The 19,638-nt window shown below is 41.2% G+C and overlaps 2 protein-coding genes across 2 annotated transcripts; one reads left to right on the forward strand and one right to left on the reverse strand.

Annotated features, from left to right (window-relative positions):
• Positions 1–1,529: 1,529 nt before the first annotated feature.
• On the forward strand, positions 1,530–2,458 carry LOC104942431 (ubiquitin carboxyl-terminal hydrolase 34-like). Its single transcript, XM_010767649.1, has 2 exons — positions 1,530–1,663; positions 2,119–2,458. The coding sequence occupies exons 1-2, from the start codon at positions 1,530–1,532 to the stop codon at positions 2,456–2,458; spliced, it is 474 nt and encodes a 157-aa protein (XP_010765951.1).
• Positions 2,459–3,211: 753 nt separating this feature from the next.
• Positions 3,212–19,575, reverse strand: greb1l (GREB1 like retinoic acid receptor coactivator). The gene is made up of 20 exons (XM_010767650.1): positions 19,468–19,575; positions 16,473–16,632; positions 15,733–15,903; positions 15,365–15,541; positions 15,077–15,253; positions 14,859–14,981; positions 13,631–13,750; positions 12,385–12,522; positions 11,610–11,735; positions 10,874–11,011; positions 10,257–10,442; positions 9,748–10,047; positions 9,516–9,644; positions 8,937–9,071; positions 8,132–8,332; positions 7,791–7,971; positions 6,680–6,869; positions 4,593–4,729; positions 3,552–3,894; positions 3,212–3,307 (listed from the first exon to the last, which is right to left on the reverse strand). The coding sequence occupies exons 1-20, from the start codon at positions 19,531–19,533 to the stop codon at positions 3,212–3,214; spliced, it is 3,294 nt and encodes a 1,097-aa protein (XP_010765952.1). The 5' UTR covers positions 19,534–19,575.
• Positions 19,576–19,638: the final 63 nt, after the last annotated feature.

Consider the following 19,638-nt stretch of genomic DNA (forward strand, 5'->3'; position numbering starts at 1 on the left):
GGACAAAAGGTTTCACGAGGCTAAGAGACAGTACCATGAAATTTACTTTTATTGCCTCGGGGGAGGGGTGCGGGGATGACTCTCTGTAAACCAATGTTTCTCTTTGTTATCACGAGATCCTCCTCTGAGAGTCCAACTATTCCCCCCCAAATCGAACCAACGACTAACCGATTACCAATGTGTTCTGTTTTGTAGCAATAGTGTAGTACTTGCACCGGTTTAGACTTAGTCGGAGTAAAAGTCTGTCCAAAAATATCTTTACCTAGTTTTTCTCTCTCTTAGAAACAAAGGACTTGAAGTCTCTGAGAACGGGTCTCCCCTGTGTACAACTACATCTTACTCTGTACTTCTTCATCCCTCTTGGGGTTGACAACTACGTCTGCGCGCGCGACCTGCGTCTGGGCGCCGTGTAGACAAGCTACATTACTTCTCTGTACTTCTCTCCCCTTGTGTACAACTACATCCTTCTCCTCGTGTACCACTACGATCTTCTCTGTACGTTCTTTCTCCCCTGTGACAACTACATCCTTCTCTGTACTTCTATCTCCCCTGGTACAACTACATCTTCTCCCCAGTGCTACAACTCATCTTTCTCTGTACTTCTTCTCCCCTGTGTACAATACATCTTCTTCCCCTGTGTACGACTACATCTTCTCTGTACTTCTTCTCTCCCCTGTGTTACAATACTTCTTCTCCCCAGTGACAAACTACATCTTCTCTGTTTACTTCTTCTCCCCTGTGTACACTCATGCTTCTCCCTGGTTACGACTACTTCCTTCTCTGTTATCTTCTTCTCCCCGTGTAAAACTACATCTTCTCTGAACATCTTTTCCCCTGTGTTACAACTACATCTTACTCTGTACTTCGTTTCCTCCCCTGTTGTACCAACTACATCGTTCTCGTACATTCTATCTCCCCTGTGTACAACTACATCTTCTCTGTACTTCTTGCTCCCCTGTGTACAACTACATCTTTCTGTACTCCTTCTCCTAAAACGTGTTATCCCCTGGAAATTTATTTGTCTAGAGCTAGTAGTCTACTTCACTCAACCCATTCCCAGAGTGGACGACCGCAAGAATTGCACCTATCAAAGCTACTCAAACGTCTCGTCTGGTCTTCATAAGGAATGTCGTGGCAGAAAGTCGTCTCCGAGGAGAGTATCAGGCAGTGGACGGTCGTTTGTGTGTAATCTAGTTTGAGTGGAGATTGTCTCTTCTCGTGTGTAAAACGTGAGAAATTTTCAAGTAAATTGTAGTATTTGTAAGTGTCGCAAAGCTAGATAGATCCGTTTCACAGGACTGACACTACACTGAAATTCGCATTGGTCTAAACACAACTTGGAATTTAGAAACCTTTAATCTACGAATTTAGAGAAAACCGCAGAGGGGATTATGGGTAATGCTGCAATGATCTGTTTGGTGTTTCAGCCAATCAGAGACAGGCTCTGTATATATCTGAGACCTATAATATATTGATGAAACACAGTATAATAGGGGACCTTTATTTGTGTAGCGTTGCGTTGATGTGTCATGGAGCTGCTGCTAGTGTTGGTCTGTTTGAACTCACAGAAGGTCTCTCCCTCTCTGTCGCTGGCCGTCCCGCTGCAGACGACGCTGCTCGACCTGGACGCTCTCGCTCGACACCTCGCCGACTGCATCCGGAGGTCAGAATCTGTGCTCTGAAAACACGAGATACATATATATTGTAAAACTGTATATGAATGAAAATGAACCCAACTGTAATTCAAACTTAAATTGCCGCTGAGGCACCAGGAAAAGCGAATCTCATGCAGAGAATAATCAATTTTCCAGGCAAGAATGTTGTTTTTGTGCATTCATTGTCTATGAATTCCAATTATCCAATATTTAACAAACAATGGCTTCTCCTGTGTTTTCCCTGATTTAAAAAAACATACTGGTGCGCTAATCCCACCACCTGTGTCCAATTTATACAATTATCCCCATCACCCAAAACCGCCTTCAAAATAAAAGCATAAAGAATTACTTTAACTTAAATAATTATTCATTTTATATAAACAAAAACAGCTAGTTAATAAATAATTATTGAATAAAATAAATAGTTCCACCTCCCACCATGACCTGGTTGTCTCTCCTTCAGCCGTGAGATCCTGGACCAGCAGGACGGGATGATCGAGGACGACGGGCTGACCGGCCTCCTGCGTCTCGCCACCAGCGTCCTCAAACACAAACCTCCCTTCAAGTTCTCGCGCGAGGGTCAGGAGTTCCTGCGCGACGTGCACAACCTCCTCTTCCTCCTGCCCAGCCTGGCAGACCGCGCTCAGCCCAAATGTAAATCTCACGCCGCCCGGGCCGCCGCCTACGACCTGCTGGTGGAGACGGTGAAGGGATCCGTGGAAAACTACCGGCTGCTGCACAACTGGGTCATGTCCCAGCACATGCAAGGTGAGGAAGATGACTACGTGTCTCTTTATATCTAAAGTTGGTTACCAGGTAGAAAATAACTCTCTGCACTCTTATTCTTATTCCTGCTTTGACACCTGATGTTCCCTGTTAGGGGATTTATGAGGGTGTATCTTGTCTTAAAATGGCTTGAACAGAAAAGTGATTTATTGTAAGTCTGAAAGTTTGCTACCCCAGCTGTTTGAAATATCTCTGTGGTTGTTTGTGTTTAAATTGTCCGACGGATGAGTTAGTGAACATTTAAAGAGGGGCATGAACTGTCACTATTAGTGAGGTGTTTTTAAAGTTCCTCCACTACCGGCTTAGCTGATCATGTTTTCTATTATTTTATGATTTTTTTTGGTTACGGTTTTTTACAAAAGACACATAAGCGTACAGATATTTCCTTGTAAACTAAACTTTATCGACGAAATTGATATTGTTGTGATGTTCGAGACAAGGCAAGTTTATTTATAGGACATGTCAGACACTAAGGCATTTCCTAGTGCTCTTCCTAAAGTACATATACAGTATATCTATATGTACAAATAATATACCGTAATTTTCGGACTATAAGGCGCACCTGAATATAAGCCGCAGCAGCTAAATTGAATGATGTGTACATATACTTATATATGTACACATCATTCAATTTAGCTGCTGCGGCTTATATTCAGGTGCGCCTTATAGTCCGAAAATTACGGTATATTATTTGTACATATAGATATACTGNGCAGAAATTATGTTATAGTTAGGTCACATATTTAGTGAAATTGTAATGTGTCAAACTGTTACAACGAATAAAGTCCAACAACATCCACTGGCTGAGTTTCAGTGGAGATTTCTGTTGGTTTACGTAAATGAGGATTCACAATAATCCCAAATTTCTAAGAAGAGAAAGAGATAAGTGAATTCTTGGAATTAAGTACATTCTGGAATAATCACTGCAGGCCTTTATACGAAACCCAATTTCATTCAATTCTCATTTAAAGTCAAACATTGATCAACTTTGGGGTTTTACTCATGGATCTGATATCGTCAGCACATCTTGCTTGCATAAAGCACAGTAACGTTATATGAATATTTGAACGTTTTGGTAGAAATGTGACTGTGCTTGCATGGCATTCTCACCCTGAGGCGGTTGGTGAACATTTTGTGGAGGTTGAGCTCAGAGGCGGGGCTTCCCAGCAGCACGGCGAAGCACAGCTGCAGCCCCAGTTTGTCCCTCACATCCTCCAGTCGTTCCCGGGCCAGCATGGCCAGCTGCAGGGAGGGGACTCGAACCAGCAGCATGTGGCCCCGGCCCGGGGAGCCCTCTCTGCTCGGGGCGTTGATCAGGTCCTCCACCATGGCCAGGGTCTCTGGGGTTATGTGGTCTCTCAGCGAGGGTGAAGAGGTCAGAGCCATCATGGCCTCAGTGTACTGCTGAATCAGCAGGTAGCTGCGGATCACCATGCTGTGCAGGTGCGGATGTCTGTGGCACACATAAGGGAGATCATTAGGGTGAGCTTTAAAGCTGATTATATTTTATCAAAACAAGCATAATTTAGAGGTCTGTGTTTAATTGACCTACTCACTGCCAGTAAATGACAGTGGTCGAATGAAAGTAAGTGCATTTACTCAAGAACTGTACGTAAGTCGTTTTTTTCATTGCACTTTATTCTTCTACTTCATTAGGGGGGGAAATATATGTATATATCAGTGATGTGCAGTTAGATAAGTGGATGGGAAGGCACTGGCTAGTAGTTTGGTCAAAATGAAAATACCCAAAAGTAAATACATGTGGACAAACTTGAATTGGCTTCTTTATTGCCCATAGATAACAAGTTTTTTTTGTCTGAAAATAAATTGTATCTACAAAATAATGTATTCTTACGTCTTCTCACACTTACTCAAATCTATTGAGGTAGGTGTTTTGCTTTACATTCCACTGTATTTTATTGGGAATACTTTGAGTACATCATCCTGATATACTCACATATGTTTATTTAAGTCAGATTTGCAATGCACTACTTTTATTTGTAACATAGTATATTACTTCTTTCACTGAAGTAAATGATATAAATACCGCCCTGTACCACTGCTGAATGCCATTTCAAAACGACAAAAAAACCCACATCAGTTACAGTTGATATTACATCACACAATAGTAACGGATGACAGCTCACTGACCTCTCCAGCAGTGTGTGGACCATCTTCTCAAAAGCATCATCACAGCGCAGGATGGGGCTGGCCACGCCCCACTGCAGGGAGCTGCTGTAGTCCCTCAGGCCGAAGTACAGCAACTCATAGGGAGACTGCTCCCCCTGCTGGAAGAACACCATAGAATTATAAGCACATGGTATACTTTCAATTCTTTTTATACAATCACTTCACTGCACCAAATCCCGAGTTGATGAGCAGAACGTGTTCACTTAGCATGATGCTGGAACTGAGAAATTAAATAAATATCAAGTTCATTTTTGGCTGATGCCCCCTCAAAACGTGGCAAAGTCTACGTGCTACTATCAGCACCAGTAGCAACGTGTCTGGGTTATGAGAAAGACCAAGGCTTAAGTAATATTCAGGAATGTCTGGAAATTGTTAGTTTTTATTTTTATTTTATCCTGTAGTGTTAACTTTCTCAGTTTCGCACTAATGCTTTAAACCATTTAATCTAAATCATACTTAAATACTTTGCATATAATTTAGTGCCGAGCTCTGAGACCTTGAATTAAATTAAATTAAATTAAATTTGATTGAATAATTAACAGTACAAGATCAAATCATTAGGATAAACATAACCCTTTTTAGAAAGTAAGTGCAAAAACAATTACAACACACAATGATGTGAAATCTGAAGTCTGTTTTTAAGACTGAATGAATTAGATGAATCATGAACAGAAATAAACAACATTTTATATTGAGGCTTCTTAGTAACCTTATGCTTCTCCCCATGTTTCCTGTCAACCTCTACAAATTAAAGCAAACCAACCCCAAAAAGAAGGATAGGCTGCAGTCGAATAGTCCAAAAATCAGCTCCTAAGTTCTAACCCTATCTCCTATTCCTTGACCTCTGAGTGAAACATCACGGGGTTAAGGGATAGTAGATAGGAGAATTCAAGAGGACTTAGGAGAAGAGACTGCGGTACTTTAGAGAATCCAAATGCACTTTCACTATCTGACGTGTTTATGATGCAGCGGACGTCATTGTGTGCGTCTGCTGCTGTGGGGAAACTATGGAAACTACAGTTTTCTATACGCGGACTACATGGATGTTTAATAAGAACGAGGGACTCATCTAGAGACTCTGCACCGTGCTCTGATGCTGTTGCTTTATGCTTTATGAACGTGGACAACAGAGAAACATATTCTTCATGACCAAAGTTTGAATTGAAATAAAAAAGGAAAGTGAAACTTATGCTCGTCACCCTCTCCCTCCGGTTCACATTAATAAATGATCCCAAAGATTGTATGAACTATGAAAAGATCTTAAAATAAATACAAATGTATTTATTATAAACGTTAGTCCTTAACATCTATCACTGTGTATATCACCATTCAAACATCTTTTAAAAGTTGAACAAACCCCACACAGCTCAGTGAAATGTTGACTTTATTTGATCATTTCAGTAAAAACTAACGTTCATATTTCTCTTTCTGATTATAATACTGATGAACGTTCAAAACAAAGCACTTTGGCAACTTACCACATACGTTTTAAAATGCTTAATAAGCACCGTAACTTTCATGATATAATTTCTCCGTCATAATCGTTTGTTTCCGTGAACGGCCGACTGTTGTGTGACGGCAAATACTGCGGCTGCAAGGCATTGTGGGGCAGCATTTTCTCCTCTCCTTTCGGTTAAGGAGGTCCAGTGGTTCCTAAGCTAAAGGAGGTTATAAAGGAAGTTTGAAACCTCCTTTCCTATCATTCTAGAGAATTCGAACGGCACTTATCATGGCTGCCACTGAGGGACTTCCGGGTCATTTCACTCCGTTAGGAAGGTTCCTAAGCTAAATGGACTATTCGACTGCAGCCCTAGTATCGTCTCATGTTAGTGTAAGTGCACTCTATGTCCACCAGGTGGAGTAGCTGAACCACAGCTGTTCCAAACTGGCCTCTGCATGCTGCCATAACATTGCAATTGAAAAAAACATCTGACATCTCAAAAAGTACATACACGACTTCCACTAAACTATGACGCTTCACAACAATGTCGTCATGGATGCATTAGATTTACTTTATTATTCCATGGGGAGGTTAAAATAATACTCACCAGACTTTCGTTGGTGGGCCAGTGAACTTCGTTGTGGATGCTGATGCGGGACTGGTGGGTCTGCAGTGTGTGTGGGAAGCAGCTGACCTGCAGCACCAGGAGGTTCATGGCATCCAAAACTTCCTGGCAGTTCACCACCCGGTCAGCCAATCCCTGCAGCTCGCCGTGGCACACAGAGCCGGACAGAGCACTGTGGAGGGAGTGAGGCAAAGTGTTTGAAACCTTAGATAGGGATATTTATAAATTCATAACATTTCAGATTGATGCAAATAGCACCTCGGTTAGGGACATGGCTACAGAGGGGTTTTATATTTGCTGCTCTAACTGCCCACTGGATAGTAGGTCATTCCCAAGAATATGCCTCTGGAAAACAGGAAGTGATCTATTTTCAGTTCCTGGCAGTGACAAGAGCAGTATACTTGGAATAAGATCCTAAAAGCACAAACAACCTCCTCGGAACAGAAGAGTAAAACTGCATCAACACAAATTCAAACATATCAAATACCACTTTGACCCATATAGGCCTCTTTGTGGTATTTGTTTCACTTGTTTTTTTCCCTCTCTCCACTAGTCAGTTTATAAAAAGGACAAGGTTGGATTTGCAGCCATAACAACCGGCCGACAAGGACAAATGCGCTCTAGCAGCCCAAAACATTTGTCTTCAGGAGAAACACACTGCAGCTTTAGAAAAAATGGAAGGAAAATCCAAAAATAAATCCAACAACAAAAATAAGGCTGCAAATGATAAAACATGCTGCAGATAAGCAGCAAATACAGAAAGGATGCAAGGTCAAATGCAACAGAAATAACTGCATATCCATTCAAAACAAAAGTCCCCAGGTTTCACAGCTTTGTGTGCCGTCAGACAGTTTTTCACATTACATATCATTTAGCTGACGCTTTTATCCAAAGCTACGTACAATAAGTGCATTTGACCATGAAAAAACTAAATCAGGCAAGAATCCTGCAGGTACATTTTTTTTCTGTTATTTTTCAAATTGTTTCTTTGCTGCAGCACGTTTGTACCTATGCAAATGTGTAAGGCCTTTGATACCAGATGTCTTCCGCCATATTTTGATTATCAACAAAGCAAACTAGTGTCAGTGGTTACCTCGTGAGGTCGACGTGTGAGTTGTCGTGAATGAGGACGAACAGGGTGTAGGGGTTCTGCTTGACTTTCTTCATGAAGGCTTCCATCTTAACGTGAACATCAGCGTCCAGACGCACCACGTATTTGTCTGATTTCTGGAAGGCTGAGCAGACGTCTTCAACTCCCAAGTCAACAAGCACTCCTGAGCAAAAAAGTTAAGAAATGAGTGTTAAAGAAGAATCTCGTTAACAATGCTAAAACATGAAGTCTTTAGCAATAAGAGTTTAGAGCTTGTGTGGCCCAATTGTCCTCCTTGAACTTGTATTATGTTGTTGTTCATGATGTTGCAGTTTGACACACACCTGATTGTCGGATGCGCTGTGCCGTCTGGTGTACCAGGATGTGAGATGGAGGAACCAGAACAAGGAAGTCCACTTTACAAAAACGTCCCAAGTCCAGGTTCTGGGTTCCTGAGTCGGCGATGGAGCAGACCTGAGAGAGGAGGCTCCGCGCCACGCTCAGCTGCTTGGGATAGATCTGGAAGAGCTTACATAAGATCTCTGCTGCAGGAAGACAAAGAGATGGAAAGGTTACCGATTAGTTTAGTTACCAAATGTAATCACAACAAAGTAAGACTGACCTCAAGAACAATATTGCTTTCAATGAGAAGCATTGCTATGAATTTATTGTAATTTATTTACAGTGATAATGTGGTGCTTGGTTGCAAAATAACCATTCATATTTTATTAATTTCAGATTATTTTTATTGATAAACAGTTCACAATACAAGTATAACGATGAGAGTAAATGGAGATATGCGAAATGGGACACACCAATAAGATATCCAGAGCTTGAGAATACTAAACATAGGGTATTTACAATATGTTTTACTAACATATCTAGAATTGGAGATAGTTCATGTATTATTCAGGAACATTTATAAGAACGAAAAACACATGACACTAAGAAATGTACTTTAAAACTGAACTCATGTAACCCAAACTACAAAATGGTCCCAAAACATTTATTCCATCAGTCCATGTTGATAGGATAATATAATTAAGGTATATTTGTATTTATGTTTATTTTTTTGGCTTGTAAAAAAGCGTACTAATCAATGCTAAGGAGAGCTGAGCAGTTCAGTGAGGGTATGAAGAGCAGTATAACCTCTGTCTGAGGGCGGTGACATGCTGGCAGCCTCCTGCGAGTGGATGTGATCATTGACATCGCCCTGGAAGGGCTGGATGACCTGTCCCTTCCGTCGGCGCTGGTATCGCACCAGCTGCTTGTCCAGATTGTCTCCTAAAAAAGAAAAACAGTCACCATAGTCACACAAAGACACAGAGCAAGGGATACAAGCTGCTAGAACACGAATATTCTCTTTGATATGCAGCACAGTCACTGGAAAACATGGAAATGCTTGTTATCTTACGAACAAATGAATCAGTGACAATCAAAATGTGTTTTTTTTGTGCTTATACTCTATACCAAAGACCCATGCAAACATCAAGTTGCAGATATGTAGCTGCCTAAACAAATATAGGATTAATAATCATTATTTATATAGCATTGGCAAATAGACACTTTTTTTCCTCTTTATTATAGAATGTTGTGGGAAACATTGTATAATAATTAATTTTGTTTGTTTTAAATGAAGACTTAGTGTTTTTCAAATATTTTGATATGCCTTCATTGGACAACAAAACAGATTTCAATAAGCACATGTTGTATGGATGCACTGCTCACCTAGTGACGTGGTTTTGAAGTGAGACGCCAAGATGCTGACTTTCCCTGTGATGAGTTCGTAGCTGATCTCCTTCAGAAATTCATTTGTTGTCAGCATGCCTTCAGCTAAGGCCCGTGCTTGGTACTTTCCTGTATCAAACACATTATTCGAGATTTGATTCATAGTATTGTTACGATAATATTTTTGCAGAGATTGAGGTAATACTGTTAAAGTTAAATGATTTCCACTCACCCAAAACGAGCACACAGAACTCGTTGCCGCTGATTTTAGAGGCACATATAATGACTACATAGTTGGGCAGGCACTTCTGCTGGTGAATACCCTCAGTGAGAGAACGAAGGGACTCCGAAATGCCCTCTCCCAAGGAATTATGGGTAACTACGACTTGGACGCTGCCTCCTGAGACGCTAGATTCCAGCCGAGCCAACCAGGGCAGCTGGGACGGGGATATGGCCGGACCCCTGGGACAGCACAGCATGGCCTTCATAACTATCTGCTCCAACTCCTCCCTGAGAGGAATCTGCACCGAGCCTGGGAAAAAAATAAATAATACGATAAGAGAAAACCCTGGAATAGAAGCAGGCATGTAACTTAATCTACAACAAAGTTAGATACTGGTTTTGCTTGCCATATTTCTGTTTAAATAAGACACCAGCACCTCCCGGTCATCCACCCCACTACCATGTGGGTACAAATACCAGTGATAGCAAGGCTTTTATGGGATTTGATTAGCTGCTTACCTAAACGTGCAAGATACTGTAAAGTGAGCAGAATCATTGTCTCCACACAGAGAAGCTGGCTGCTGTTGAGGCCCAACATCTCCAGGGTCTTCGCTGTCAGCTGGCTGCTCTTATAGCAGCTGACCAGGAGGGGGCTGACCACTATGTCCCCAACATTTCCATAGAAATAAGGTAAAGTGCCGTGCCCTGAAAAAGAAAGGGTATTATTAGACAAAACAGGAAAAAAAAATGCAGCAGCTAGAAATATGGAACATCAACAAGTAACTGAATTTTGTTCCTGCTGACTTACTTACATATATACTTATACAATAAATATGTATATATAAGAGAACACATGGTGGCTAACTTTGAGAAGCTGGGTAGAAATTCTGGCAGAAAATTCGAACCAAATCAAAATAAGAAATACATTACAACTTGTTTTTTAATACAATGAGGCTATAATGATTTTCTGCTTGCAGTTCAATTTTATTCTACAGAATTTAGGGAGGGTGAACTTGCCATAACCCATTTTTCTCTAACTAAACGTTAGATTGAAAAAAAAAGGTCTGCTATGCTCAGCGGGATGATATGTAATTTGTAGCATTAATCAAAACAAATAACCAAAACAAAACTCCTACCGATGAGGATGACAGGGCGAATTCCTGAAGAGTTGAGCAGGTTGTCGGGGACGATGACCGTCTCTCCCACGGTGACAGGTTGGGGCTGAATGACTCCTGCTACTGGTGGCAGAGGAGAGGACACCCCTAACACAGAGCCTGGAAAGGAAATAAACAACTTATATGTCAATACTAGGATTGATCAACAGTAGGTTAAGTTTTAACATATTAGTCTTTTACATTATCCAGAAAAAACGGGGCATGAATATTAACGGCCGTAGTACTGTGATCATATAAATACTATATACCGTAGGTAAAAACATCTGAGTAGAACATGTATTTGGAATAATAATAATAATAATAATAATAATAATAGATTTAATTTGTTAGCGCTTTTACAGGTGCTCAAAGACGCTTGATGATGCTTGTATAACAACCACAATCACACAATGTTGCAGACATCTCCCTCAATCACGCATGTTTTAAAAAAAACGATTTCTGAACTAAACTCTCCAGCTCTATCTCCATGGAGATACTGGATGAATCATCCCTGACAACCAGAGAGCGTCAGGGAGGTTGCACAATCATCCAAAGCACAGAGGGAAAGGAGAGCAGGCTTAAAAATAACAGAGTGTGTGCTCTTAAGGGCATAAAAAACACACTTCTGCACACACAGGAAATGAGCTAAAAAGAATACACATGGCAGAAATAATACATTACACACCAGAGAGTTGTGCTGATTGGTTCAGGGACTGACCTGGAGAACAAACTATGGGTCGAATGGGGGTCACAGGGACGGCTGTCGGTGGGACGGGTACCAACGAGTTGGGATGCCAGCTCCGGTGGCGCTTCTTTGGAGGACCAGAGTGCATGGCAGTGGATACTGAACATCCAAAAAAGACACAAAGAACAACGTCAAAACAGAAAACAAAAATGATTGTAAATGTATAAAAAACTGGCATCTAAAAAAACATTTTATTTAAAAGGGACAGCAGTAAGCTACTAAGTACATTTCTTCTTATGGAACATTTGTGACCTAATATTGTCAAAACAGGCCCTACATTGCAACACAATACATCACAAAACAATATGATGCTATGGAATAAATAAATACATTACAATAGCTGCAGGACGTATGTAAAAACAATAAGAGGAGGTAATGGCAGTGACAGAGATTAAGTAGTTTGATTACCTATGATTGCATGTTTGGTCTACTTGAAACCATCTATTCAGTTCATGCTTAAAAGTTAAGTAAAGGTGCTCTAATTCAATAGACAAACTATTTCAGTAGTGGGTGGGTCTGAATGAGAATAATTCCTGCCTGAACTTGCTGCGCCTGTATCGGCCCCTCTGGTAGTTGCCCTGCCTACTATCTACTGACTACTATCCTACAGCATTATGAAATGACTCAGGTTGTGAGGTGAAAGCACATGTAAAACATTAAAGATAAGGCAAGTGAAATACATTCCACTGTGTAGCCTATTGATTGTAAAATATGTGACATTATTTCCTCTTCAAAAGGAAGTACTTACAAGGACTGTCTCCTAGGTCAGCAGTGCGATACCCCTGAATCTGAGGCCCTAAAGAGACCTGTGAGGGGCTCAGTAAGGGAGGTCGCGCATCAACACCCAGGCCATTTATCGGCACGTTCACCCTCAGAGCTGTGGGAACTAAAGTCATACACACATGCAGTTGATTACACACTGATACTAAAGATACTTATTTAATGATTGTTGAAACAAGAAAAAGTCTGTGAAGGCAGTCTCTGTGTGAGGCTGTGTAAAGGCACAGCAGTGTTTTGAGCTAAATGCTAACACCAGCAGGCTAAAACAGTGACAGTGACATACACTGACAATATTAACGGTGTCGTTTTTTTAAATGTATTTATGTACAACAATCTCCATTTGTACTAGATGTAGCTACTAGCTAATTATTTCATGTTGATTGTGAGGTATAACAATGCTTCCACTCAGGGTGTGAGCATGGTAAACAATTGCTAATTAGCACAAAACACAAAGTACAGTTAAATCTGATCATTTGGGTCAACCAACTAAATATGATTCATTCTCTGGGCACAATGAACGTCCACAAGAACTGAGATGGCAAATGTTGCTGGGATAATAATATAACAAATATGTTCGCAGCTGTAACTATCTGCTGAGCAATACATCAGAATGTGTCAGTACTAACAGTGGCTTAGGGATTTCCTATGTATGAACATCTATTGCCAATAACCCAATTGGCCGTTTTGCAATCTCATATTCATTGTGTTTGCTATGGTCTGAAATATTGATTGGTGTGTGTAGCCTTTGCTTGTCAATATCACAACCTTGTGAAAAAAAGTCATTACAGCATTCCTCCCTTCAGTATTGATTGGTGTGTAAATACAAGTGCACACACATGCATCAGTGTGTGTGTACATGTTTTGTGTTTGTCTTAGCCAGCCATAGCAGAGGTTAATCTTGGGGCTATGGTAAGTCCATCTGCCTTGAGCTGAACCACGTAGCTAAGCAACGTTTTCTAGCATAAGTACCATCTAAGGCCATCTAAATTTCACTCGCATAAAGGCAAAGGCTTATAAGCATCTAAATCCTTGCAAATGCCACTGTCAGATCCAGGATGCAACTAGGAAAATGGGAGAGAGCTTAAATGTATTTGGTGTATGTTATTGTGTGTGTCTCTTGTATAGTCTATGTAGCAAAGTAAAAGCAAATTACATTGACATGGCTTGTAAAATAACAATACATTACAGGTGTACTGAAAATAAAAATGCTTCACCTATTGGTAGAGTCTTGTTTCCAGGTGTGGATAACAGAGGTTTGATGAAACTGCAGTCTCTGAAGTCCTGACTCCCGAAAAAGATAGAGGACACTTGCGTTGTTCTGGTTGGGGGAGAATCTGGAGATAAAAACAAGATGATAAATTATCATTAAAATACATGTAACATTTAGCAACTCCCTCCATTCCCATGACTATTTATTCATCTTCATGCTCTTAATCTAAGAGTCTCTTCTGTATCCAATGTCCACTGCACAATACAATCAAACCATTTGTTTTACTTTTCATCAATCATTCCTGGATAAAAATACGTTTCGGGAAGTGCACGTAACCTGATGACTTGTGCTAAGACTGAGCGACCTCTTTGGGAACAGGATGAACCTTAGGGACCCAGTCAGGAGATTTCAGCCAAAGGTTATGTGAGCAACAATCCCCACTGCTCTGCTCTCTGACACATGTGTGCGTGAGGTCTCTGTTGACAGGCAGCTTCCAGGTTCAGAACAAATCAATACCAAAAGCCCAGGAGCTTTTTTTAATCAAAGAGGGAACAGGAGCTCCTGTTGTGAGAGGTCAGGGAAGAAACATCACCTTAAAGCCAGGCCGAATCTTTCTCATAAGACATTTGGCGGTCAGATAACCTGAAATTATTTTAACATGTCGATATGACCTCATTTCATAAACAATGGCAAGATTAAAAAGTGTTGTGTAAAGACGTATGCTTCCCGGATGTATTCAATTCCCTCTTTGCCCTAAAACTAGTATAAACTAAATGGGCAACTGACATCAACACTGATAATAATATAATATAATAATAATAATAAAGTAGGTTTATTTACTATTGAATAAATGTCAGTAGGACAAAGGAAAATACCCCAAAGCGTCACAACAAAACAGCACTGATGAAACCAAGAGAGCCTCCTCTTCACTCACTGATAACAACCGGTGCAGACTTTGCTCATCTTAATACATTTCAGGGCTTAGCCACTACCATCTGTCTCTATGGCAACAACATAAACCAATCAGCATAAACCAAACAACAAAATAACTCAGATTGTCATTTTAGGGAGAATGGAGGCAATACATTAAACATACCTTTAGGGAGGATGTTGATAAATACTGGATAACTGTTTGTTTAATCACCAAGCAGGTAAATGAATCGATGTTGACCCTAAAGGGGATCACTAAATCTTCAAATGCGTTCAGTTATCTGTGCTTTGTGCAGTCTCACCTGACAGGGAGAAGGGAGAGGAGCTGTGTCCACTGGCGCCTCCATTTTCTTTGCTGCTGAGAGAGGAGGACGAGTTGGGTTTGGTCGTCGACGCACTGTTCGAGAACTGACGGGATTTACTGTCTGAGGAGAGAGAAATCACAAAAACGGTAGCAAACAGTTCTTAACAGCATATAATTTCTAAATGAAAAATGTGTTTGAAAAGGTCCGATTTGTACCTTTCCAGCAGATGAGGGGTCCTTTGCACAGAGCACCCTGAGCATTTTTCACCAGGTAGTTTTTTAAGTGCTTCTGCTTCTTTGGCTGAGTGGATAACTTCAGGTTGATGTGGTTTGAAAACTCAGTGAAGTATCTGAACCCCTTTTCTCCACAGCCCACACAGTTTCCTGAAAAACCTGGAGGAACACAAAAGGGAATATTGCATTATTTTACAGTTCTGTCTGTCTGACATCCTTCTACCAGGAAGTTGAAATGGCGCTGATATCCGACTGGGAGAACAGACTGACCTAAAAGTGCATTTTTCCCTTTATCATCAGGTAAAAAGCGGCGGTCCACGGCACACACCAGGATGTGCTCGGGCACACCGGGGGACCGGGCGCCGACCAGCTCGAAGCCCCCTGGGATGTCAATGGGCTCAGTTGCTATGGAGACCAGGCGGAGGTCCTTGCCGGCCTGGCAGAAACCTGAAGAGGAGGGATGAGACAGATGTGACATTTGAAGTAAATAAAGAGAGATTTTAGGTTGGATTGGATAGTTTATACTGTAAGGGAGGAAAACAAAGACACCCGCTATACTGTATATATATGTAATGTTTATGTGATTCAAATTAAACCTGTTAAGTGTTTATGGTCTACATTAAGGCCTTTAAAGTTACCGTCCAGTGTGCAGCAGCCGTCGGGCGCAGCGGCCTGAAGGTAGGGGAGGGGGGGGCTGCTGCTGTCTGAGTCATCATCGTCCTCCATCTCCTCCGGATCGTTGGAAGAGTTTCTGTTCACAAGCTCGTGGCCTGGCTCCACAACATGGAGGTCTGCTTTTGACTTCATGTCTGATGGACATTTTAAATGTGATTATTTTCACCAGGCCTGGATTAAAAGTATAGGTAACACTGGATTTTCAATTACTAAAAAAGTTCAAATAGATTTACAAGAAGGAATTGAAATCGTAATTGAATACTCATCATAGGAAATTATAGCGATTTAAAGAACACTAACATAAAGAGTCGTTTTAGACAATGCACAGCAATTAACCTCAACAGGCAAAAGTTAGACATTTTGTTTAAAGTAACGCATTAAATTTAACCTACGTAAGAAATTAAGTTATAATAATACATGTATGCAATTTTATGTGAGTTTAACTAACTAACTAACTAACTAAGAAATTCTCTTTAAAATAAGAACCAACTGACATATTTCTGTTCGTAGTAAACTTTCCAAGAAATTATTTGGAAATACACAACCACAGCTTTGACTCAATAAGTCAATATTGATAACATGTCAGTCCTTTTAGGGAACATGTAACACTTTCACAATGAATGTGTCATATTTTATATTTTAACCAAAGGTGAATGTCAAGAAACTCATTATTGATAACCGGGCAGACTTGTGCATTTCCTACCTTCCATGTTACCAGGATACTGCTCCGGGTCCAGGTAGAGCTTTGTGAAGATGGGCTGTGGGTCTCCACTGCTGGAACGCAGCGACGCCTCGATAGAGTTGTGGAGAGCCTCTTCAAATCGAGCGGACTTCAGCTGCCCGGCGTACGAATTCCCCATAATCTGTGAGAGCAAAGAGAGGCAGCATGATGAGCAAAGACGCACAGTCATGGTGCTGCTTATCTCCATTCATTAATTAGCTCCTTTCAGAAGAATAGTAAGCTCTGCAGACGGCCAACCAGCAGCACGTGTCTCCTACAAATGAAGCTGTACCCATCTTGAAACTCTCATTCTAAAATTGGAAATACCAAACTATTGATTGGTCTATCAACAAAATGGTGAAAATGTGCTTTGGTTGCAGCCACAGATGTGCCAGAAAATTGAATAACATGCACATGCTCTTTACAAAACATATACTTGCAATCACACACACATACACACATACACACACTTTCTCTATGTCAGCCCAAACAAAATGTCCAAGGCCAAGGTTTTTTTGCTCTTTTTTTTGTTGTGGCTCTTTCTCCTTCTGTCTGTTGTGTCACCTTGCCTGTTCTGCCCCTGTGCCCCCTACACCCCAGTGTCCACTCAGGGACATCTGCCGGGGTCGGCTGTGGACCCCAGGTTGGCTGCAGCTCTGGTGGCAGGTGGCAGCTGGACAGAGGGCTGAGCATGCAGTCTCAAATCAGAGAGCACAAGAAAGAGAACCAGAAAGCACTTAAATGTCGGGTAAAAAAGCAGCACTGAACAAAGGTGCCCAATCATTGCAAATGGGAGCTTCTTACTCCTCCAACTCCCATTTTTCGGTTGTCATAACATTTCACTATGTCTGTTTTTATACCTAGCAAGTCGTCAAGAGCGTTGAAACTGTAAGTTGAAAACGCGAAAAAGGGAGTTTTGGCTGCTTTCCTGACACATGAGTTTGACCTGAAGGGCCTCCCTTTTCTGTCCTTGGACTTCATTTTCACAAGAGCAGCCAAGAGGAGGGTCAGGTTAAAGATTTCAGCTGTTTGGAGGAAGCTCAAAGTCTTCATTCAGGCATCAAAAGGATCCTGTGCAGCTGTTCAAGCACTTACATGACAACGTTTTGAAAGAAGTCAGTTAAAAGTGATCTATTTTTAAGCTTCGAAATTAGTAATGACAAATAACTAGGCTTTTTAAGAAAAACAATTTCCATAACAAAAATAACCAGATAGTAGATATTCATATACATATTACTATAAAGCAGCTTTTTAAAACTGAATACATTTCTTTAGGGGGTAAAGGTGCACATAGGCTGGATTATAAATGTAGTTGCAGCAATTTGGCTTGATAAAAATAGGATAATTCAAGCAATTTTGCACTAAACATAGACACTAGATGTGTTTAGCCACAGCTAAACCTGGAGACCCTGTACCTCAGGCAGTTAAAGCAGTTATCCAGCTCCATATTAGATGATGACTCCCACCCTCTGCACTCAGAATGTAAGCTTTTTCCTTCGGGCCGGAGGTTACTTCTCCCAAGGAGTAGAACGAAGCCGTATCAAAACAGTTTTATCCCAGCAGCTATTGCACAAATTAACACATCATAGGAGCGTCACACAGATGCCCATTTTTATTTATTTATTTACCGTAATTGTGAATTTTGAATGTTCATGTTTGTACTAGGGTTTTCCTTCTTAAAATATTTTGAAAATATTTTGAGATTTGGTTGAGCAGGGTGAGTCTTGTACTGTTACTAGTCCTTTTATTAGAGATGTGTCTGTTGTTTGTGTTTGTTTTTAGTGTCAGGGTGGAACCCTTGTCTTTTTCTCTGCAAACAGAATCTACCTACGGGTACAAATAAATAACCTGAACCTGAACCTAGATAAAACATTTAATTTAAATAAGTAATCAACATGTTGTTAATCTACAAAATGTCAAAAAGTAATAAAAAAAATATCCATCCAAGACTCTATGATCTTCAAATATGCAACCAACATATTAGACAGGGTGGCTGAGCACACACTGAGTGAATGTTAGTCAGTGGATCAATATCTACCAGATAAACAGTGCCTTTTAGCCCCAACAGAAACCCTGAACCTTTTTGTTTTGTCAATACTCTGCGGGTTGGGAATCAAGTTGGAGCTGCCTTTCTCCTCCAGGTCTCCGTTTGCCCACGCCTGAACAGGTTCCAGACCCCATGTTTACCTTCCTGGGGAGGAATCTGACCAACCCAGACAAAAGACAAGATTAACAGTGCCTGACTGTGCTGGAAAAGAGATAAGCAGCTTAACAGAATGAAGCTACAGTATTTTTTGCTTAACTGATGGAGGAAGGTGGCTGCACAGAGAGACAAAGACAGAGGGGGTAGACTGAGTGCCTGAGGGCGTTTTTAAAGCAGCGGCTGCCTCTACAATTGAGAAGTCAAAGAAGGCTCCGGAATCCTCTTCGGTTGCCTGACCCTCAAGCCTCAGCGGACATATGTGTCATTAACCTCACACATGCCGGAGGTGAACACAGAGAATGACCTTTTATCACCTGCACAACCTGAAACAAAGCGTGACTGTTCAAAAGGTCCCTGACCGGATGTTTCTGGGGTGTGACTCAGGTGGTTGCTGAGGTCAGTTGTAGTGACAGGGAGGTATTTCAGGTGAGTCAGCGGCTGCATTTTACTTGATTGATGGCCAAACATAATTAGTGTAGTCTACTGTGGAGAAGCAGTTTCATGTTAGAGGACTAATGGCTTCAAAAGTGGTTTTCATGTCACTGAGTGCTGCGTTTAAAATGGCCTCTCGGGCAGTCAGATGGTCAGTCAAGGCCATTCCTCAGCTCCTGGGTGGCATCGACAGATTGCATGAATGTGACCCCAGATCAGAGTAAGGTCATCTTAACTCAGTGGATTTGAGAAGACCAGGACACAGAAAATATGAGCTCAAAGACACTATGAAATTCATCATTTACAAATGAGCAGTGAAAACAAATTGAAAAAGGCACTTACGTTGTTGGATTGTTCCCAGGCGTGAAGGGACTTGTTCAGCTCTGCTACATGCTGGATCTCTACCATTCAGCGGAAACCTTCAGCAAAGATATTTCACTCAGTGATTCGAGACCTGGGGGAAAGCAGGGAGATCTGCAGTTAGCTCACATTATAACTGTGATAAAGCGAAAC

Source organism: Notothenia coriiceps, unplaced genomic scaffold, assembly GCF_000735185.1.
Source record: "Notothenia coriiceps isolate Sejong01 unplaced genomic scaffold, NC01 NC01_scaffold00004495, whole genome shotgun sequence".
Classification (NCBI taxonomy): domain Eukaryota; kingdom Metazoa; phylum Chordata; class Actinopteri; order Perciformes; family Nototheniidae; genus Notothenia; species Notothenia coriiceps.